Consider the following 23,294-nt stretch of genomic DNA (forward strand, 5'->3'; position numbering starts at 1 on the left):
ACAGTGCAATGATTTAATCATACAAATATACAGTGCAATACCTTCTGCTGTGATTATAATTAAGTTGTATTTATTTAAAATCAAGTATTTCATGAAAATGTATACATTTCTTTTCAAACATCATATATATATATTTAGAAAAAAAAATCAACAAATAAGACACATAGTACATAATAGATTAAAAAACATTTAGAAACTTCTCAGCAACAATCACTGCCAGAGTGAGAGGACTGCTGTACCAGTGTCAGAGCCATAGACTGTAAAAAGAGCCTGAGCATTTATAAGAGGTAGAGCTGTGGCATATTAAAGGAGCAACCAGAGCAAATGAGTCACCGAAAAGGTTGATGAGTAGGAAAATTATATGAATCATATCCGATGGCCTATGAAGTCACCAGATCTCAACCAAATTGGGATTTTCGAGTGACGTGTTCGACAGCGCTGTCTAGCACCATCATCAAAATACCACATAAAACCACTTAACATTGGCATTTACTTCGCTTAATTTGTCATCCATCCATGTATTTTGTTCAGATTTTGTCTGGGAGACTTAGACACACACACTTCCACTACAGTCACACACACACACATACTGACCAACATGCTATTTAGCAGCAACAACACACTGGGGTACACAGCAGCCACCCCATTCCACTCCTTCAATAAATGCACCATAGGTGAGCAATACATGACCAATTTTACTGCCAGACGTTGACAGATCATTTGAGCAGACACATACTTTATGTGCAACAACGTCACTCAGACAATAATAATTTCAGGTGACCAAGATGCCGAACATCACTATTTCTGATGAATTACACATCATCTGTCTCCTACATCAAATTATTACGTTTAGTGGCAAACCGTTATGTCTATAAGGATGCGTCACTTTGGGAGCATCCACTGAGCATCTGGTAGCTCTTTTTTTTTTTTATTACAGGGAGCAATATGTTTCAGATTTCTGGGAACAGTAAGGTGTCGGAAATAAATCGCAATATAAACCTCCATGGGGAGAAACAGTGAGAGAACTGTCTGGGAGGTTAACATGAGCAGTGATTAAAGCATCAAGCCTGACATGTTTTGGCTCAAACAACAGCAGCATGCTCATTTTATAATTTTGTTATGCAATTAATACTTCACTTCTACTTTGCTGCACAGATAAAAAAAAAAAAAAATCACCATGGGAGAGAAATCCAGATATCTAATTATTTTTTCATCAAAAGAGGCTCTGATTGAATAAAATCTGAATAAAAAGGATACTTGAGAGGACAAAAGACACCAGGGCCGGCCGCCAAACTTCATCCATACAAAACACTGCGCAGGGTAGAAACACTGCCACAGGGACAGATGATCTTTAGGACACGAAAATGCAGAAATGATTGCGACATCAAATATGTCGACAAAATAAATGAAATGATGGATGGTGGTGCAGCTGACCACTTCAAGAACCCTCTGGGCCTGGCGTTAAGAGGGAGCCGACAGAGAGGACACTGGCTGTAGGGGAACCCGCTGGCAGCTGATGGGTCAGGTACACACCAAACGTCACCTAAAAATCCACAGAATAACAGGAGAAGAGGTTGTTCTTTTCATCCACATCCAAATCACAAACCTCGACCACCAAACAAACACACACACACACACACAAATGTTTTTCACTGACCTTCCCACTGCGGTATGCAGACAGGGACATCAGTGGCTCTTTTGTTTTGATCCCAGTTTCCTGGTCTACTCCAACCATCTGGCACCTTCTACACTGACCTGCCACCTTTCCGTTAATCACACAGGGAGCACATTCATTTTTCAGAAATCCGCTTTTAATGCATCTGAAGATTTCATCATTTATCTCAAAGTGTCAGCTCACCACGAATTGAGTGTTGCCAATAATCAAGTGTGACCAATTATCTTCCTCAAATGGTTCTACTCCAGTGATGACTAAATTGGCTCGGAAGCGGCTAATGACATTCTGTGTGTCAAGGAGCTGATCGCCCTCAGAATAGTCTTGCCTGAGAAAAGGGAATGTGGAAATTGCATGTTAGTTTGCCACCCTGCGTAAATTATTTCCTGTAATGTAAATGACCAGGCGTCAACACATCCTGGTGTTTTTCTCCGGAGCATTGCTGATTTTGAATAACTCATTATGTGTTCGAACCTGCTGCTCATTTCTTTCTGAATGAGCTCCACGCTGGCACGGCTGATCATGAGATACTGAGCCTCATTCACCAGGGAGAGGGATGTGGAGGTGGCAGCTAGAAGGGAAAGACTTTATATTACTCCAGTGATTTATTTGTTTTCAGCAAAACATTCTGATCTCCCATTCGAACAATGTGTCTCCCCAAAGAGTCTACAAATTGAGTTTCTACTGTAATACAGATGGAGAAAAACTTCAGTAGATTTTATCATTGTTGATCAAAACGTTCCACAATCTAACATACATGAATTACAGGTGAGTGATGGTTGGCAAACTCCATCTGTCGAGGCAGATAGTGTAATTCACAATTCAACAATTTATTCATTGATTTTCGCTATTGTAACCACAAAGCATTACTTTCAGCAATGCTTTAGCCATTGTTTTACTATAGTAACCATTCAGCCATTAGCTGTAGGCATTTTTAAATTATTAAAGTTTCTAGTCACAAAGGCTCCAGTGGATGGGAACTGCTGCTGTAAGTCATATATTATATCACACTACCTGATATAGTTTCTACCCTGAATTTTTCCTTTTCTTCTCCATAACAAAGCAAGGCTCTCAAAATAGTAACTTGCAAAGGCAGAAAAAGATGATTTCTAAATTCCAAGTTGCCAATGAAAGGGAAGGCAAGGTCACCTCACCTCCATAGAAGGTGTCAGTCTGACCTTGCATTGCTAAAACAGTGAACTCCAGGGAAAAAGGAAGAAGAGCCCACAAAACAGGTACAATACCTTCACTAGGCCTCTTCTTGTCTCGGGTGAAATAAGGACTTTGTCTTATCAGGCGGCATGGCTGTCCAAGGAAGTCTGAGAGCCATGATGCAGCCTCATCCCCACAGTCGACAGTTTCCACCCTGTGGGGAGGAGGAGGATTATATTCAGGAGGCCCTGGGGGAAATCTACTGAGTTTGATGTTGCTTACTATTTGGTGCGACATCTAATCCAAGAATCACTGGATGAACAGTTTTTTTTTTTTCTCCTGTGACTCGTCATGTGGGTATCCGTCAGAGAACATTAATGTCATTTCTTGGTCATTGTTTGTTTGCTTTTTCATTTAAAAATGGTAAAAAAAAAAGAAGAAAAAACAGGATTCCTATGAAATTGAGAGAGCGAGGCTACATAAAGTCATCCACTGTAGAAATATATAGTGTCAACAACAATAGAGTGAGAGAAGGCATTGATATGTGTGAAAAATATGGAACAAATGATATGTGTGACAGTATTTCCTGCAGCTGCTACTTTTAGATGTTTTAACATTGCCGGCTCACCTGTCACCACAAACTTTACTCTGACACACCCGGTAGCTTGGATGCTTTTGAGTGTTGTTTTCCAAGGGAACAGAAATGGTATCCATCCCTGCAGGGCCACAGAAATAAAATCATTTCACAAAGAGAATTCAGAGCAGGAAAAAAAAAATGAGTGACTGGAATTTTGTTTGGTTAAGTGGTGTTTTTATTTTCAGTGTGCCACTGTCAGACTGCCTGACCTGATGCCTGCAGGAGCAATTTGTTTGAGGGCAGGTGGACTTGTGGGCGAATGAGACATAAACGTGTCTCTCTCTTCTGACTCAGGCACACGCCGTTTCCATTCACCACCATCCAGCCTCTGTCATATAGTAAACCCAGCGGTCCCACTGGCCAGTCGTGGACCTGCATGAAGAGCAGCACAGAGTCGAAATCAAAACAGAGAGAGGGAACAAAACAGAAGAGGCAGAGACACAGAACCGAGATGGAGAGATAGTGTTGTGTTGTGCTCAAACCTCATATGCTGCACATGATTTGATGGGATATATGTAGATATTGGTGAGAGTATAAGCCTCCCCGTGGCTGTTTGGGTTTTGCTGCCCAAATCCGTTCAGTGATGCTGCTGTGGGTTTCCTCTCATCTACTTTACATATTTCTCCATTAGTCTTTTTGATAGGAGGATCCTCATTTGAGCCCTGCGGTGCCGTAATTGTTGTTTTAAGCATCTGTAGCCTCTCTTGGTCCACTGTGAGGGGTTTCTCTACAAAGCACTCGGCAACAAAGTTCAGGAACTTTTGACAGTCTTCAAATGTCGACATGTAGCCAAAGGACACACGAACAGATCCGGTCGGCTGGCCGTCCACCAGGTCGATGCTGTCTCCACAGACGTGGCCGGCCTTGAAGAGGAGGAGACAATTTTTGTATTTTACCTATCCATGCCCTTAACAGACTCTGACATTTTTCCTATCCCTTGATCTCATACCTGCAGGTTTCTCTTCATCTGCTGATTGGTGAGCCCGAGAAAGGACTGACAGGCCCCGGTGTTGCAAAAGCAGCCGGTGCGCACGTGAATATTGTAGAGACAGGCCATTCTGTCCACCTGAGGAAAACACGGTAATTGCCAGAATATTCAAAAGCGCTGCCTATGCATAAACATGCAGTGATGAAACTCTTGTGAAATAGAAATAAGTCCTTGAATGTACCTGAGAATACCCAATTATGTGTCCATGAGAATCCATGAGATTGAAGTTTAGGATTGGCCCCTGTGTGCCTGGACTCTCAAACTGGCCTTCAGTGTAGATTTGAGCCACTGGTCGCCTGTTGCCATGGCAAAGACTTGACAGCAGCATGTAAGTGTAGCGTGCCAAGCCGAACGTGTGCTGTTGGATGTTGTGCATGCCCCCTGAAGGCAGAAAGGGATAAAGATGAGGATGCTGTTGATGTTCACCTGAAGCAGTGTATCACTACAAACAAACAACATGTGCATTATGGCTCTAAAAGAGGTTCTGAAAGTTTTTCTATGAATTGGCATGCTGTTAAAAATACCTGTGATCTTATGAAGAGCATCAAAACTGTGATTTAGAGCAATAATGTCCAAGAAAGAGACAGTCCCATCTTCAAATCTGTATCAGGGAGAGAGGAAACACTGCATTTTTAGTATAAGGTTGCAGGAGCTATAAAGCATCTGTGAGCTCAGAGAATATCTAGGATTTGGCAGGCTTGTACAGTACTTCACCTGTCAGAAATGTTTGCTGAATGCACATAATAATCTTCCCCAGAAAGGTAAGCTGCTGCTGTGCCTCCTCCAAAATAAGTCTTTTTTAGTATGCCTGCTGCGGCGTTCCGGACAAGAAGGGCCCCCAGCCCTGTAGGGAAGCCAAACATCTTGTAGAAGGAGATGGGAATGAAATCAGCGGGGCAGTCCTGTAGGTTTAAAGGGGAGCAGCTGACATGAGAGGCAGCATCCAGCAGCACGAGCCAGCGGCCTCGGCGGTCACATGCTGGGTAAAGGCGTCTCGCCTGGATGCCTCTCACATGGCTAAGGGGATACTTCCTCCCAGAGAAGTTGCTCTGCGCCGGGTAGCAGAAGAGATGCGGTGTATGGCAAATAACATCTCCACCCCGAGCCACATCCTTTGCCCTGCTTTCCACCTCCTGCGGGGAGACAGGCAGCGCGACCACTCCTCGGCTAGAAGTCAGCCCTCTTATGCCGACTACAGAGGTATGGCAGTCAGTGAGATAACAGAAGTGGCTCCCCTCCTCGCCTTCAGTCCGCCGCCTCCAGGGAAAGCTCTCGGCCACTAATTTGAGAGCGGCTGTACATCCAGAAGTGAAAATAACAGAGTACTCCTCAGGGGGGGCGTTAAAATGCTGCAATACCCTGTAAGAAAATGTTCCGTTTTTTTACACATTCAAACCATCAAAGTACCATTCAAAGTACTCACAGGGCCCATCACGAAGCCATGAATGGACTTTACCTGTATCTGACCCTCTCTATGGTGTCATGTGTCAGTCGACTGCTGGGGTTATGGCTGTGAGGGTTTCCTACAGGGGGCAATAACAAGACTTATTAAAATGCTCTCAATTTAATGGCTAAATGAAAAATAAGAGGGCACATAAAATAACACTTAATATGACTCCTCTCTCACCATAAACGTTCCTTGAGATGTCCAAGCTGTAGTCCCTGACCAGACACTCTGGGAACAGAGTAGTTCCCGCATGATCCAGATATGTTATTCCTGTTTACAGTATAAATAAAAATAGATGAGAGAGAGAGAGCAGCCATTACAGCAGCGGTCAGCGGTCCTGTCCTGTCACTGTGTGCTCTGGGATGTTCACAATCGTTACCTTTAATCCGTGTGAACTCTTGCCGGATCACTTCCTCCAGGTCCGCCTCGTAGCCGTACTGACTCCAGACCTGCTGGAAACTTTCAAAAGTGCACAGTGTTTGGAAATCCATCGATCACAGCGCACACCGCGGGACTGCTGCTCCTACAGACATTTCAGCACAGAGACACACACGTATAGACACACAGACACACACACACAGCACCGTGAAGTCTTCATTGACATGTTGCTGGGTCCGAGTTTGAGTCTACTACTCCCGGTCCGTCTGAGGTCGGACAGTCTGGAGGTGGGGGCGGTCACACAGCCGTGTTGACAGGAGAGGTTGTAACTAAAGTCTCTGTCGGTGAGTGACTCTCAGCTGGGAGGAAACCACAGTCTGTTGCTCAATAGTTCAAACTCTGCTGCTAAAGTTAAAGCGTTACAGTCATGTGACAAGTTAGTGCCAGTGTTATCTTGTCTCCCCCTGCTGTCAAGCTAGCTGGCTAAAGTTATTTTAAATATTAGTAAAGCTAGCTGGCTAAAATTATTTTAAATATAGTAAAGCTAGCTGGCTAAAATTATTTTAAATATTAGTAATCTACGGTGGCCCAGAGGGTTCAATTCAACGCAATATAACCTTTTACAGTAAAAAGACAGACAGAAAGGTGCTATAAAGTCAGGAAAGTCATCAATTTGACAGCTCAACACAGCAACATAAAAAACAGCTAACGTTACGGACCATGCTAAAAACTAATGCTAAGCTAACCGTACATTATGTAGCTAATGTCGACGTTATGATAAACCAAACAAACTGAACTTATTTTAAAACACCACGAACAGCCCCAGTTGGCTCCGTCAATTTTGTGTCCCTGAAAACACTTTTTTTCAGGTGCATGTGTTGTCAAATTGCATACTTGAGCCCTCGGGCCACCACACTATGAAGAATTATTTCACTCTTCCTGAGGCTATGGACATGTTGATAAAAATGCAAATATTGGTAATATTATTTATTTATTCCTGATAGCCTACTGTGCTGCACCTATGTATTCAGTCTAGTTGTAATCTTTAGCAATAAACATATGACCACTCCAGATGAAAACTCATACAGAGTTTGCAAAGTTGTAAAATTGATTAGTGAAAATGTGACCCATATAGGCTACTATTAATATAATCTATACTAAATATTATTGATAGACTTACACATTCACTGTGTGTGTAAATGTAATCTATGTGTAGGCTAGTTGAACTCAAAATTCAACATTCCAAGTAATTATACCAACATGAACGTTTCAGTGGTCCTCATTTTAAAACCACTGCTCCTGGTCCCAAAGTAAGTAGGCTAAAGAATGTACTTCATCATTAGCTTCATTAATTAATTAATTAATTAATTCATTCATTCATTCATTCACATTCAATGCTTTAAGTTACCATTGAAATCATACTGAAACCCTGTGAAGTTAGAAAAAAAAGGGAGGGGGTGGTGTCTACAGAAGTCTGAGAGACATTAAAGCTAACAGCAGCTGGGGATTAAAGAAACAAATTATTATTATAACAATAAAGCGTTTGCAAATATAACCTTTCATCTAGGTTGTGTTTCCGAACCTGCTGTAACTACATCATCAAGCCTCAGTGATCACATCACACAGCAACTCCCTCTACTTATAATCCACATTTATCCTCATTGATACACAAGGTACACCGAGGAGAAGTCTAAATTAGTATGGGTATTGTTCAACATCTTATTAAAAATATTGATTAGTTCACATTATTCCAGTATAATGGTTACTTAATGTCAAGCTGCTAGGCCTGCTGTGTTATTTAAGACATAATCAGATAATGATGAAAAAAGCACGAGTATACACTTGAATTTTACATTTACCACTCTTTAAAATTGGGTAAATAATTATAACTCATTTAGGATGTGGCTAATTTGAAATCTACCCTATGAACAGTAACAGTAGCTGATTACACCAACCAGTCTCAGTAATCCCATTACATATCATCCTTGACGCTTTAATCTCATCGACATACAGACTATGTGAAGGAGGGAAAATTAGTCACAAGTGATCGGCATGAAACGCATGATCATCTCATCAGCTCTGAAAGCAGAGACACAACAACAGTCACACACTGGTCAGATACCATGTCCCCAACGGCTTTGTCATGCTTCTTCTGACTCTGTTTGCATGTAGGACACAGAAAGACACACTGTTGTAGAAGTTTCATTATACTTTTATGAACTTTTATTGACCTTTATTCCATCACCTCAAATCCTAACGCGACCCAGTCTTAACCCTGAAAAATCTCTTTAAAGATGAAGAATACCCACACTTAAAGGGATTACCCTCATCTGTCTGTTTTCATGAAGACATCCAGCCATCTAAGTCACATAAATAAAACTTGGGAGTTGTATTGAAATTGTTGTTGAGATGTGAATGTAATGTGGCCTGCTGCTTAGATGTCTGATAGACAGCCATGAGGCTCACAGCAGCCATCATTGTCTCCGTGCAACGCACTGAATAGTAATTAAATATGCCACTTATGCTTCACTGATTCATTTCCTTCACAATTTCGAAGCTCAGCTGAATACATTTTTCAGTGCAGAAGGGCTGTATTGTATCCAGTATGGCCTCATTACGAGGGCAGAAGGGCTTGGTGTGGGGGAGGGCTGAGGCTGTGAGGGGAGGGGGGGGAGAAGCACCCCACGAAGACATTGTGTTTAACATCACTAAATAACTCAAACGCCACATTGTCCTTCCCAGCCCTCAATTAGTCGGGTTCCTTGTACAAAGCACCGATTTCATACAGGGAGATTTATTTTTAGAGAAAATCCGGCCCTGTGCAGGCAGGAAGCTCTCTGAAAATCTAATGAAGAACACAGCAGTCATGCAGAGTTGTTAGTCACAGAGCAACATTGGTTAACAAAGCTCCCCTTCAGTGTCTCCGTGTGTGTTTCTGATGACTGCAAAAGGCTAGACCTTCCCGGTTTTTTCTGTTGTGTTGGTGGCTGTAACTGTAGCTTGCTCTATCTGTGCTGGACAGTGTCCAGGCAAAGTGCCTCTCTGCCCTGCCCTCAGGCCTCTCCAGCTCGTGGATCTCCGTGCGGAGGAACACCTCTTTGGTGGCTGTGACAGGGAGAATTAGGCAAGAGATGCGGGTTCACTTGCCCTGCGTAGGGGCTTATCTTGGGCTAAGCTGAGGGACTAATAGCAAAGCCAGCCTCCGCTCCAGCCAGTCTGAGGGCACAGGGAGCCATCTGTCCACTCCGTGGATCACTAACAAAGGGGGCAAACATTGAAGACGGACCACAAAGTAAAAGGCTGTTCATTTTGGATATATCAGAAATAAAGAAGAGGAGCAAGTCTTCTGCATATAAGGTCAGTACTTCATATTAATCATGCATTACGGGCCTTTCGCTAAGAAAGAGATGGGTCAGACTGGTCAGCTTCTGTCCACTCTGTTGCTATACAGGACTGCAGAAATGTTGGGGTTTAGCCAGTTGGGAAGTTCAAGTGTAACTTTTAATACAACTTTCTTGTTTGCTTCTCTACGCTTAAAGGGAGCTGAACTAGGTGAGGCTCTGTTTTAATAAACCACTCCTGACTCCCATTAGGTTGAGTTCATTTGATCTGGTTGTTTTTCAGCAGTGTAGTAAATGCATTTTGTTGCGCTCGTAAATTCAGAGATCGGTTGGGCTAGAATTAATATTGCATTAAACCAGACATGTGATGAATCTCCAATACTGTAACCCTTGTGTTGAGGGAGGAATGCCATGCTGCAAGGCCCCATGCTTATAGTCTAATATGTGCTGCTTAGGCTTACAAATAGCTATAAATAGAATTAAATAAATAAATACATATGGATAGAACATTAGTTTAGATTTGAGAGGCAATTACATTTTTTTCTTTATGTCAAATATAAAATATTTGGCAATATATATATAGATTTTCTTAAATGAATGTCTATTGAAATTCATTGCTCTTTAAGCACTATTGTATGTAATAATGTAAAATACAATAATCCTCAGTAGGTTAGAAATTCTTTGTGCCTCAAATTTGAATATATTTTCAAATGAAACTCCTCAAGTAATCCACTTAGACATTGTTCCCCAGTTCCCTCAAGGATTAATGCCCTGTTTTTTTATTGTCTGAAACACATTGCTGCCTGTCAGTGCTGTGGGAGCTGGGTTCCTGTAGATTATCTGTTTTATCATGTGCATTCTGTGGGTGCTGTTGTGCACCAGTGTTTTGTTCGGAAGTCTTGAGTGGGCGCTGACATGCTAGAGGTGACAGAAATAGGTCAAAAGGGTCTTAGCATTAACTAAACAAATCCTGGCCTATAGGATTAGACAGAGATGTTTCTGTTTATTTGATGTACTCACTGTAACTTTATAATGATACACGGAGAAAAGAATAGCTGTGGGTCTTGTTAGCGGAGAGACACTCTCCACTTATTCACAATATTGTCTGGATTAAGTCCTTCAGCTCAGTCTGGTATTATCAACACTGGAATGTGCTAGAACAATCTCTTATTGTAAACTCACTTGATGGAAAGCCATGTTTTATTTACCCATGAGATGCTGCCACATGTCATGCGATAGCTACTGACAATTGTGCTATTATCAGAGTTAGCATTCTGGAGGCAAACTCATTCATTTTTGGTCTTTTACGTTTTTAGGTGTGGAATGGCGGCAGAGAGTTTTGTATTTATTGATTTGTGTGAGTATGGAAGCTGGGGTATGTGGGAGGGTCAAAGGTCATGCATTAGTTCGACATTTTGTGAAATAGGCTATATGACAGATGAGATGACGAGTGTTTTTACATCTTTCCCTCTGTCGCTAGCCTTTATGCTAAGCTAAGCTAACTGGCTGCTTTTAGCTCCATTCTTTATGAGATTGGTATCTTTCTGTCTAACTCCCCACCACGGAGGGGATGAGTGTATTTCCCACAATGCTGATAATAAAATATGTCATAGCATTAAAACCCTGGAGTTGGATTGAATTAAACTCTGGATTAACTGGAAATACGTCACACACACTCACCAATGGTGATCCGCCACCATGGTCCCTCCTCCCTTTGACATAGGTTGGCCAAGGTTTCAGAAAGTAAATTTACCATTTGCATGGAGCCAACATGGTCAGCTGCTCAGTTGGTCCAAAATCCAAACAGCCCTTTGATAAACTGCACTGTAGGCTATGTAATAAATGGTAAAAGCATAATCAGAATCATGATGATTGAATAAAAACAAGGTAACCTTGGTCCTTTATATTTAAACTCCATAGGCCCCGCTGTCTATTATGGTGCAGCTGCATAGACTTTTTATGTTCTGCAAATACGACCAATTGGATACGCGGCCACAACAGAGCCGACATTGTGTGGTGTGCTGAGATATTAAGAGACAGTCACACACACATCACTTGATCTTCAGGCCTCCACGGCACCAGTGGCTTCCTTAGTATCTTATCTAATCCGAGGGAGTCACACAACTTGTATTTAGCCGGAACTAAAGACACCGTCCCATGTGAAGATAGCACCTACTGATAGGCTTATCTTCCCCCGCTCACAAGCACACGATCAGAAGACAAACAACAATGGTCTACAACTCTTCAGACAGCATCAGCCCCCTGATAAATTCTTTAATAACATTTTGAAAAAAGACAAATAGGCTCCTTTTAGCAGCATAAAAGCCACTGTTCCAACTTTGCAGTATTTTCCACTTTACATTTTCCATACTTAAAGTAATGATCCATAACATTTTCAAATAGAGATCTCTTTTATCGCTGCCGCTGCTGCAGCAGACTGATTTAACAATGATGATGCCTGCTCACATGAAAGCTTTTACACTTGCAGTGTCTGGTAGCTGTTTCCCAGGGAAGTCACATTGAGCATGGGAAATGATACATTTAACATTCACCGTGGTATAACTGTAAAATACAGAAGAAGAGCACTTAGCATGTCAACGATAAGGCTGCAAGTTTATTTAAACTTTTGAATGAAATGCTTTCCACACGTAAGGCTTGGCTTCACCATAAAATTCATTAAAACACTCTTAGATCTTGTGGAGAACACCTCTTCAGCTTTACAGATAATATCCATAACCACCTGAACTACAGGGAAACCACTTATAATGCACGGGACCTGTCTTAAACGATTTCTTTCTCTTTGCAGAGTGTTTACTTTAAAGCTCGAAGAACAGTGAGGATGTCTGACAAGGAGGAAATGGCTACAGATACGAGTCTCAACGTTACACTGACGCTGAGGCTGCTAATGCATGGAAAGGTAATTGACAGATGTGGTATTTGTAGTAATAGCCTAATCATCTGGTAATAGCATGCCGTTGCTGTTAAAAGGATTACATCCTGTTCTAAATGTGAAGAGCTGCTAACCGAAAATCTTGTGTGTTGCCACTTGTGTGTTCATGCGTTGTTATCTTTTCATTCACAGGAAGTCGGCAGCATAATTGGGAAGGTAGATTAATTTTACGATCCATCTGAATTTATTTATTCACGTCTGCTTTTCTTCTGGTTGTCTACTTTTCCTCTCCTCATAAACCTAATCAAGCCCCTTGTTTTATCATTTCTTACATGGTTCCAGAAAGGAGAAACAGTAAAGAAGATGAGAGAGGAGGTGAGAATTCACTTTGGCGTCCGTAATATGGAATCATATAGAATTTAATGTGCTCTGGCAGATCAATTACAACCAATCAAAGCTGGAAATATTGTGGGTGTGTGTTTTCCAGAGTGGCGCTCGCATCAACATATCAGAGGGATCGTCTCCTGAGAGAATAGTCACGATCACAGGACCCACAGAGGGCATCTTCAGAGCTTTCTCCATGATCGCTCAGAAGTTTGAGGAGGTACAGCAAAACACATTCACAAATAACTCTACTTCAATGTTAAAGGTCCCATATTTTACCATTTTCAGATGTTGTATTTTAAGTTTTGATATTCATAAGAGGAATTATTTGGGGTTTTTAAACGCTCAGAAACCAAATTGTGCAAAGTCCAAGTGCGCTGGAGCAAGGCTGAGATTGGGGACTACTTTTTTTTTTTTTTTAAAGCTGTGATTACAGGCTGTATAAATTTCTATGTAGACTGAGGCTTTGATACTTTTACAGTATTAATATTGAACCTAAGCCTGATCTACAAACAAAAGAGACATGGAAATCTAATAATGAACTTTTAAATCACTATTAAAACTTGTTTTTCACAAGAATTTTTTGAAGTTCTTGTCTGAAGTCTGAGGGGCAGTGAATGCACATTTTACCAGTCTTGCAGAAAAAAAAGACTTGTCAAATAAAGCTGATGTTCTTATAGACTGTGCTTTCAACAAACACAATATTTTTGAATCTCCCCTTAGGACATTACTGCAGCAATGACAAACAGCAATGTGACAAGCAAACCACCTGTGACACTTCGTCTGGTCTTCCCAGGGAGCCAGTGTGGTTCACTGATTGGCAAAGGAGGCTCAAAGATCAAAGAGATCAGAGAAGTAAGTGTCCTTTTCCTTTTTATTTCTTTAAAATTTTCTATCAGGAAGTTGTTTTGTTGCACCCAAGCAAGGACAGAAAACGTCCTCCGCAGGATGCTGACACCTCAACTTTCAAACGCTCCGGTGAAACTTTTTGTATTCACCTCTGCGTTGAAATGCGTGTGTTTTTTTGGTCGCCGCTCATGAAAATCCCACTGATTATGCCTGTAAAGATCAGAGGGGGCTGAATACTCGTACTGAATGGACAATATTTGTGTGCACCTCTTCAAATATTGGAGCACACATTGCTATTTGGCTTGCAGCTGCTCCCTGCATGTCAAAATGTGTTTGGGGTAATTTGTGGGTGCTTGAAACAGCATTTCAATTTGGGTGAGGGTGCGCTCTTTTCGACAATAAATAGCCTTTGTTTCTTCTGTTGTCTGGCGATGTTAAGACCACAGGCGCTCAGGTTCAGGTGGCAGGAGACATGCTGCCGGACTCTACGGAGAGAGCTGTCACAATCTCCGGCACTCCACAGGCCATCACTCAGTGTGTACGACACATCTGTTCTGTCATGCTGGAGGTAAGCACTGTCAGACAGCAGACGATCTTCACATTTAGCAGCTCTACTTCAGTGTCATGTGTGCCTTGTTTATTTAGGGTAATGTTAAAGGTATTCAGTTGCACATTTAGGATATTCAACCTGAGCAGAATAATGATTTAGCCAGCCAGCTGGTATCCATCACTTAGACCTTTAACTCTGTCAGCTGTCATCTCTCGGAGCTAACTATTTGAACAGTTTTTTCATTACTTTGATTTTGAGATTTGAATCTGAAGTTCATAGTTACTTTTCAGCAAATGTATGTACATATCTTGTATGTAATGTAGGCTATGTTACATGAATACCCTTCCTGAACCCTGTCAGTACATGTTGATATTACATTAACACTAATGTTTGAGCACAAAGACCCTTAAAAGAGAATCACAGAAGTATATGTATATATAATTTTTATTTATTTATTTTAATTAAATACAACTAAAATTCCTAGAAATTCCTAAAGTTCCTTTATATCTGCATCCTTTGTCCAATATACATTTTAGAAATTATGCTAATTCTACAATTTCCTATGTACATGTGTATTGACAGTTGTAGCAAATAGGCTCCTTGGTCCAAGGTTTCACTGACAGTGAATGGGATATAAAAAGATTGTACAAATGACATAAAAAAGCATATAAAATGCCTCAGTGCCAGAGTCCCAGCTGTTGCAGTGTATAAAATATTTCTTCCTTTTTGCTGTGTGTCTGTAGTCTCCACCTAAAGGGGCCACTATTCCCTACCGTCCCAAGGCCATACCTGCAGGAGCCCATGCAGTATTAGCACCACAGCACTCTGCACAAGTAAGTAGACACACAGGGGCTATTAAGATGTCATTTTAGCCTTTTTGTAAGAGGCATAACAATTGAATAGGCTCCTTATTGTGTGGGATCTCAGAGTCACACCACTAGAGGGACACATCTGTGTAATGTTGTGAGCAGAAAGATGAGGTAATGATGTTATTAAAAAGTATCAAGCCAAGCCGTAATGTGCCAGTGATATGAATAACAGCCATTTACATTAATAATCCCCCTGTAGTGTGAAATCTGAAAGATGTCGTGACTAAAGCTCATGTTTTCCATGAGCTGGCTAACCGCTGTCCTGAATTTGGCACAGTCTGTTCTGACCTATCAGACATCTGTTTATGTTATTGGATTTCTGGCCATGGTCAAAGAGGGGGAAAAAACAGCAGATGACATTTAGATAAAAATTCCATCAAATCCATACACATCAGAGCTATGGAAAAGAGAGCGATTTTAGGTTTTCAGAAATGCAGTCACTGCACTGAGGTTCCTCTTCACGCTCTGTGATGAACTCACATTTGAAGTGACATGTTTCAGCATGTCTGCATCGCTCAGTCACATCACCACGTCTCTTCTCTCACTCTGTCCAGGCCTTTGCGATTCCAGGGCAGTATGCTTTTGCGCATCAAGATGTAAGTATGTTTATTTGAGTGACTGACGTGAGCCCTATTGACCTACTCCTGCCCACTCCCTCCGAGCCACCACTACTCCCTCTGTGTACCCTACTCTGCAAAAATGAAACTTCAGTAATCTGTTGACATTACTAACTCTAACAAACGGTAGCAGCATGCATTGATTGAAATGAAACCTGAGATCTTAAAAGAGTTCATGATCAGTTGTAGCTCTGTAGCCTGAGAGATGTGACTGTATTTTCAGATGACTAGCTCGAGAAGCCGGCATGCGTTTTTCTGAAGGAAATGAATCTCTTCACACTGACACCATCTGTGATGTTTGTGAACTTCACGTTGGCTCTGTATTGTAGCTGTCAGCTCCTCTGAAATAATCCAGTTTGATTGGTTAGCTCTAACTTCCTTCCTACCCTGCAGTTGACCAAGCTTCACCAGTTGGCTATGCAGCATATCCCCCTCCCTTCCCTTGGGCAGAGCAACCCTACCTTCCCTGGTACGTACCCACGGCTCCCCAGGGAAGTCCATCTATCCCTCTGTCTTCACTCCTCTTTGAATCACACCATAAAAACATCCCTGTCACTTCAAAAAGAATCAAGGATGTCTCCATTGTTTCAGACTTGCTCACAGGTATTTGTAGAAGATGGCTCTAAATAGATTTACACACATCATAAAGGACATGCTGTCTTTTACATTGATGTTTGAAATAAAATAAAAGAGAAAAGAGTAATGAAAAGATAGTGTTGTTGTAAGGGTTAAGCCTACAAACGAGCTTATTATCAACAATCTTGGAAGTTAGAGACTGAAATATTCATTATCCAAAAGAGTAGGTGACAGATTGAAGCAGACTATACGATTCAAGATAGGGAATACAAAAGGAAAAGCAAGAGTCTTGTCTGAGAGGGAAATGTGAAAAATGACAGAAAATATTTACATTTTAGTAAATATTTGATCATTTTTCACAATTTCTCACATCCTCCCAAAATTTCAGCTCCATTTGCCCCAGTTCCCTCTTCCAAAATAAAACAGATCCTAATCTCTTGACCCCCATCCTTCACCTCTGCAGCATTTCTCCTCCAAATCTAACATTGTCTTGGCCAGACCATCCCTGTCCTCAACCACCCCATCTACTCATATACCACAACTAACTAAGAACAAAACATTACAGCATTATGATTACATTGGCTGGACTGGTGTGATAAAACTCATGAAACATGCTAATTTTTAATGGGAAACCTAGCTCATATTATGATAGTAATGTGTATAGAATGTGTGTAGGATATGCAAATCCAGCGTAGGAAGATTTCTCAGCCATATGTCATTTTCATGTCCCTAATTTAGCAGTGTATCTGTTGTAAACTAGACAAAGTAGGGCAGCTTGTCATGCCGTGAAAGTGGAAGCCATTAGCACCATACTGTTGTTAGCGTTCCTTGTCCTACTTTGCAGGATTGGATGCATCTGCCCCCACAAGTTCACAAGAGCTGGCAATACCTAATGATGTAAGTGCCACATTGTTTGTGTTCCTCCAGCACTAAAACTCACACTGATAATCCTCATGCCACTGACTTCATTAACACGTTCTAGGAGGACAGCTGTAATATGGAATTTATGGACATCAGTGTCTCCCTTTCTAAGCTGCAAAGACAGATTTATACCGTTTCTCTAACTCAAATTATTTTGATGTTAGTATCATAGTGCTAGCAATGGCGGAACTAGCTTGTTGTAGCTTGAAAGATACAAAAAAATTATATGTAGGCTACATGTAAGTGTTTCCAAGGCTTTATGGAAATCAACATAGCTATTCTATTTGAGCCTAAGGTAAAAATGTACTTTACGTAAGATTTGTTTAATAAATATGACTCACATTAGCATGTTTTACATTTATTTAGAATTACACATTCTTCCATGTAACCTCTGTCATAAAGTGATATCACTATTAGCCTACTGTATGTCTGCATGGTAAATATCATGGTGGAGCCAGCAGTTTTCAGCATAACGTAACGTAATGCAACGCAACGCGGTTTTTGAATCCGCACTAAGACTGAAGTGTAAAAGCTATTAAAGGAGGGAGAGATGATGTGTTAACTTTTATACAAAGCTACCTACAGTATTTCCCCTTATTTCCAGTCTTTGTGCTAATATAAGATAAGTGCCTGCTGGTGGCAACTTCATATTTAGTCTTTAGCCATGAGAGTGGCATTAATCTTCTCATTTAACTTTAAGCAAAAAAACAAAAAAAAAACCCAACAGTTTTACAATAACAGGAAGCTAGCAGCATACACTATCTTCAGATTACACTCAATTTGATTTCATTATTACAGGATTGTTTCAGTAACATGGCTTTATTGCAATGCAATAGAAATATGGCAGTTCCTACCAGATGCTGCTTTGAAATCTAATTCCTGAAAAAACATGGAAACATGAACTTGTCTTGTTATTCATGTTTCTCCACTTCTAGTTTATTGGCTGCATAATTGGAAGACAAGGCAGCAAGATCAATGAGATTCGTCAAGTCTCTGGAGCTCACATCAAAATTGCGAGCGCCATTGATGGCTCACCCATGCGCCAAGTCACGATCACGGGCTCACCAGCCAGCATCAGCGTGGCCCAGTACCTCATCAACGCCAGGTAAGACATTACGCAGGGCAGCCACGTCCAGCAGGTCTTCACATCACAGCCTGATGATAAGAAAACCAAACACAAAGCTATTGTATGAGGGCAGAGTTATTGTGCTCAGGGTGAGGCTGGATTTGTTCCATCTCACTGCTCCGTTCTCTTGACTGCATTAAAATCCTTATTGTCTCTGCTTTTTAACACATTCCTTCTTTGATTCTTATGTTTTCTCCTCTTTTTCACCTCCCTTCTCCTTTGTCTGGCCCATTCTTCCCTGTTTCATTTTTCACTCTCCTCTCTTTAACCCCTCACTGTCTCAACCCCCCCCCCTTCCCTTCCCTTCCTCCGAACATCACGACCTGCAGCTTAGAGATGGCTAAATACACCATGCAGGCCGTTTCCTCAGCGACCCCAGTTGACCTCAACATCAGCTTCTCTCAGTCTCCCACTGCCTCCACTGCTGCTACCTCTATGGCCGTCCTGGCGGCCACCAACCCAAACCCAACCACCATTAACGTCCACTCTCCTTCCACCTTACCAACCATCCAAAACCCACACTACGCCGTCCCCGTTTCCAGTCTTCTTGGCATGAAAACTCTCCCTGTCCTGGCTGTCCACCCAGCAGCCGCTTCCAGCCTAGCACAGGGTTTATCCCCTTACGCCGCAAAAATGTCAACCTCCGGCGTCAAAAAATCAGAGCGGCAGAAGTTTGCTCCGTATTGATGTCTGCTTTTTTTTTAAAGTCTAGTCAGTGTAGCTGACTGGTAAGATACTATTAAAATGTCAATTTAACATGAAGGCTACACCTTACACCAGTGTGTGGAAGTTTTGCCAGTGTAGCACTTGTTTTCCATAAATCAGGAGGATATTAAAAACGTGCTGAAAGGATGGGCGTATCAAAGCAAACATGTCCTCATTAATTAAACAGGCAGCAGAGGTGAATATTAACTCAGCGCATTATCTCACGGACATGCATAACAATTAATGTGGGTAACTCAGGCTTGTATTAGTATCTTAGAAAAACATATTTTTTCAAATGGATTCATGTCACAGAGCTTTATATGAAGACTTACACCACGAGATGTGTTTTCCATGATGCAAATAATGACTTAGTTTTCTATCTGTGTAACTAGTTTACAATCAGTTTTTGTTAGAGAATGCAAATAGAATTTTAAAACGTGGTGCTTTGTTGGCAGCAGGCTGGTAAATTGTTTGTCTTTTACAATAGAAGTCAGTATGTTAAGTATTTTTGCTCCACTCTTCTGTCATATTTTCCCCCTTCTCCTTCACTATAGGCTCTCATCAGTGCTAACAGGCTTGGGTGTCCTGTAGTAGCGCTGCACTGTTGCAGTTCTGATGGGATTATCCTAAAGCCACATTGGATTCTAGTGGATTTCACTCTACACATTAATCCTGTAGAGCGGGACCGGCCTAACTAACTCATTTATTGTTCCTGTACACCGACGTGTTTCTTGTTTATTCTCCAACCTAAATGAGTGGAGCGCTTCAACTTTCAGCATCTGAAATGGACGCTGAGCAATTACTGTACTGAATGATTTATTCATGTGTTTCTGGTGTGGATCTACTCCCCCCAAACAACGCAGATTTGTTATATTTGCTGATGAAATGACTTTGAAATAAATGGGACTTTTTATGAATGAAGATTTGTTGTTTTGTTCTAATTTTGTCGATGAAGGAAATTTCTTGCATTTTTTGCTTAATTCTCATATACAAACATCAGCTCTGAGGATTAATGCATTGTTTATACAATTGCTGGCTTTTTCACATCAGCAATTTCACAGAGAAAAATCTCCATAGTCCCAAAAACATTGGCAAAATGGTTAAACGTCCCATATTTTACTCTTCTCCTGTGTTTTATGGGACGTGTCGATCCATAAGAAGATAAATTTGTGATTTATATCTCCTCTTTGAGGCTTCTCTCTGGACTTCTAGTAACAACAGGTCGTTGTCAGCAAATCAGAGCCAATTGATTGACCTGATAGGTGATGATTGCTTTGTTGTGACATCACAAAGTTACAGAATAGCTTGTTTCATGAACACAGGCTGTGCATTTCTCCATGGAGTAAGCATGGCCACTAAGATACTGTCACATTAATATAGAAATGAAACATGGAAACATCACTTTATGGGACAAACAGAAAATCCATGATATATAACTGAATTCATAACAAACTGTGGAACATTTCTCCAAGTTGCCTGGCCTGTAGAAACCCAAAGACTAGACACAGCATAGTGTGAGACTCAAAGCAAAGCAAACTGATTTTTCCCTCAATATTCTGGTTGTATTTCTCCATTGAGAAAAATGTGGTCTTAACAGCCTGTGCATGTAAAAACGTTTAACAGCAGTGAAGCTGAAATACAGACAACAACTGAGTTGAAAGTTTGCAGCACACAGATGTATAGTGATTTTGGCAGGTGTACAAAGAAGGTCCTGTGCAGACAGGTTGGTGGTGTTGTGGATGTAGTTTGTTGATGACAGAGGGCACAAAGCTCCTGCCCAAACAAACTTTTCCCTTCTGTACTCTCCTGAAAAACAGAAGCAAACTTGGCCTAACCTCACAGTAAATATTCAACACAGGCTGTGGCAAAAATTCTCACAGGTCCAGAAAAAGAACGACTAAACTCCAGACGTCCACTCAAGCATACAGCTAATGGGCAGGTAGGGTACAGTCCAGTCACTGCTTGTACTCCCCTGTCCCGCTTTACCCCTGCCCCCTCTGTGAAGCTGACTTCACCCCCCACCCCCTCCCCTCTCACTGTAAAAACCAGGAGGTGGGCACTTCTGTTCTGCCTGATCAGTGGAGTATGGGGTAGCCAGCCACGTGGGCCATTTCCACAGCAGGTCTGGAAATGCTGAAGTGGAGATAATCAATAGTTAATGGGGGCAGAAATGCAATGACAGTGAAGAATGACATTTCAACCTCGGGGAAAGTGTAGCAGCAGAGAACAGTGCTACATGTATGCTTATGTGTGTGCCCAGGGCAGTCATGAGTTCACAGCCAACCTCTAATGCTATATTAATGATTTCCTTTTTCAACCTGACACAGGCAGGAGTCAGGGTGCCATTTTGGGAGCGTGCTGCCATCCTGCAGTTTTGAAAAGCAATTTGGAGGTAAATAAGTAAATAAATACACAATTTTTGTAGGGGGGGTGCATAACTACTTGAAAGATTGTGGCAAATTGCGAGGCAGGGCTGTCTCTCAATCCCTGATGAAAAATCACTGCAATACTCCATAAATATTCCTCTAGGGACACCCTTGCATGTCTTTGGTGACTGTTTTATCTTTTACGTTTTCCACAGGATTTCTACTATCCAATGTAAAGCCTAACTCTGTAGGGAACAGGCTTTGGCTATACCCACTGATTTTTCTTTTTGTATCAAAGTATATACTTATGCTTCTTTAATAGCAGTGAAGTCCTTAATCAGCCGTGGTCTGGCTGCTTGTGTGAATGCAGGCCTGGAGACACTGATGCACTCAATATTGCTTTCTGTTCCTGTTCATTTGGGGTTTTAGCTCCCTGAGGGGAGTTTACATTCTAACTGTGGTGCAAGAGGTAAGAGCAGCAACACCACTTTATTAAATATAGCCTTGACCATTGCAAACAAAAGTCATACATTCAAAATTAACCAGGAAAGTAAAAGTAAAATGCACCTGAAGTGCGAAGGCAGAGAAAGTGCAGGCAAAGTGGTCTCTGTCAGAGTTATAATCTATATTATAACTGAATTACAATTACTGATGCATTAATATATAATGGAGCTGGGAAAGGTGGAGCTCATTCTAATTTATTTCATATATTATCGGGTGGTTTAATTTATTGCGTGAGTATGCATCATATTTTATTTTCTCATTATTAAGTTCCTTACTATTCAGTGGTTGCTGAGTTCTGCACACTGCTCCAGACTCAGATATCTCAACAACTATACAGGATGAATTACTGTGACATTTTGAAAAGATTATTATGGTCTAAATATAACGAATAGTAATGACATTAAAGATCCCCTGATTTTTTTTTCTTTTTTACAGCACCATAATCTGGTAGAAATTTGTCCAAATATGCTTTATGGCTGAGGTAAAGTAGAGTACATCATCAATGCCTGTGGCTATTTTTCATCACTGTTTTTTATGACGTGCACATTTTTTGAATAGTTTATGTAAAAAAATAAAAGTTGGTGATTTATTATGTTTAGTTTACTAGTTCAATAATAATAAAAAAAATCGTACATGAAAGCATTTCTCTTCCTGGGAGTGAAGAGATGTCAACCTTCATTTCACTGAGTGAGACACAGAGTGTAATTGAACAGTAAATATTGGAATAAACTATGAACATTTCATAATTAAAACAAATGAGACCTTTTATTCACTTATGGTCAAAATGGTGGGCGGATGATGGATGCTGACAGTGTGTGTGACAGTGCGCACAATGAGTGTGTGTGTGTGTGTGTGCATGTTTTAATGTCCTTCTCTGTTACCTGAATACTCTGGGCTGCTCAGGAGCTGGAGCAGGTTGTCCAGTTTGACCACTGGCTCGCCCAGTCTGCATGTTAAGATGCCCAGATCGCCCTTGATGAGTGTGTGTTTGGATGTTTCATGCATTGTGCAGCGCTTTGAGAGGTCGATGAGACCAGAAGAGTGCAATATAATTGCTGTCCATTTCCCATCTAGTATTGCACATCGAGTCTGGGTGTCACAAGGTTATGGTTTGATTCAGGGTCAGGGTGATGACGGATGAAACAAGTGTCTGTGTGTGTGTGTGTGTGTGTGTGTGTGTGTGTGTGTGTGTGTGTGTGTGTGTGTGGGGTGGTGGTGGTGGTGGTGGGGGGGGCTACCGTGGGACTCGGTGTTCCTAAAATCCTGGCTCTGGCCCTGCACAGCCTTGTTGGACGTAACTCAGGTGGCCCGTTCACACTGAC

The 23,294-nt window shown here is 41.4% G+C and overlaps 2 protein-coding genes across 4 annotated transcripts; one reads left to right on the plus strand and one right to left on the minus strand.

Annotated features, from left to right (window-relative positions):
* Window positions 1-23: 23 nt before the first annotated feature.
* mocos (molybdenum cofactor sulfurase) lies at window positions 24-6,646 on the minus strand. The gene is made up of 15 exons (XM_085800491.1): window positions 6,276-6,646; window positions 6,077-6,166; window positions 5,906-5,972; window positions 5,164-5,808; window positions 4,974-5,050; window positions 4,631-4,830; window positions 4,411-4,527; window positions 3,944-4,324; window positions 3,671-3,833; window positions 3,453-3,540; window positions 2,917-3,038; window positions 2,147-2,243; window positions 1,859-2,000; window positions 1,658-1,762; window positions 24-1,543 (listed from the first exon to the last, which is right to left on the minus strand). The coding sequence occupies exons 1-15, from the start codon at window positions 6,385-6,387 to the stop codon at window positions 1,439-1,441; spliced, it is 2,511 nt and encodes an 836-aa protein (XP_085656617.1). The 5' UTR covers window positions 6,388-6,646; the 3' UTR covers window positions 24-1,438.
* A 2,719-nt stretch (window positions 6,647-9,365) lies between these two features.
* LOC146973695 (poly(rC)-binding protein 3) lies at window positions 9,366-20,023 on the plus strand. 3 transcript variants are annotated; one of them, XM_085800493.1, is made up of 14 exons: window positions 9,395-9,631; window positions 10,932-10,972; window positions 12,422-12,532; window positions 12,698-12,721; window positions 12,848-12,880; window positions 12,993-13,109; window positions 13,613-13,744; window positions 14,178-14,306; window positions 15,032-15,121; window positions 15,712-15,753; window positions 16,168-16,243; window positions 17,195-17,247; window positions 18,207-18,376; window positions 18,727-20,023. In XM_085800493.1, exons 3-14 carry the CDS (start codon window positions 12,455-12,457, stop codon window positions 19,082-19,084), a joined length of 1,302 nt encoding a protein of 433 aa, XP_085656619.1. In that variant the 5' UTR covers window positions 9,395-9,631; window positions 10,932-10,972; window positions 12,422-12,454; the 3' UTR covers window positions 19,085-20,023. The 3 variants fall into 3 exon arrangements, with proteins under 3 accessions (XP_085656618.1, XP_085656620.1, XP_085656619.1); XM_085800492.1 differs by lacking the exon at window positions 10,932-10,972 and having other exon boundaries at window positions 9,366-9,631; XM_085800494.1 differs by lacking the exon at window positions 10,932-10,972 and having other exon boundaries at window positions 9,366-9,631; window positions 19,657-20,023.
* Window positions 20,024-23,294: the final 3,271 nt, after the last annotated feature.

This window comes from Trachurus japonicus, chromosome 15, assembly GCF_045865225.1.
Source record: "Trachurus japonicus isolate A0001 chromosome 15, Traja_1.0".
Lineage (NCBI taxonomy): Eukaryota > Metazoa > Chordata > Actinopteri > Carangiformes > Carangidae > Trachurus > Trachurus japonicus.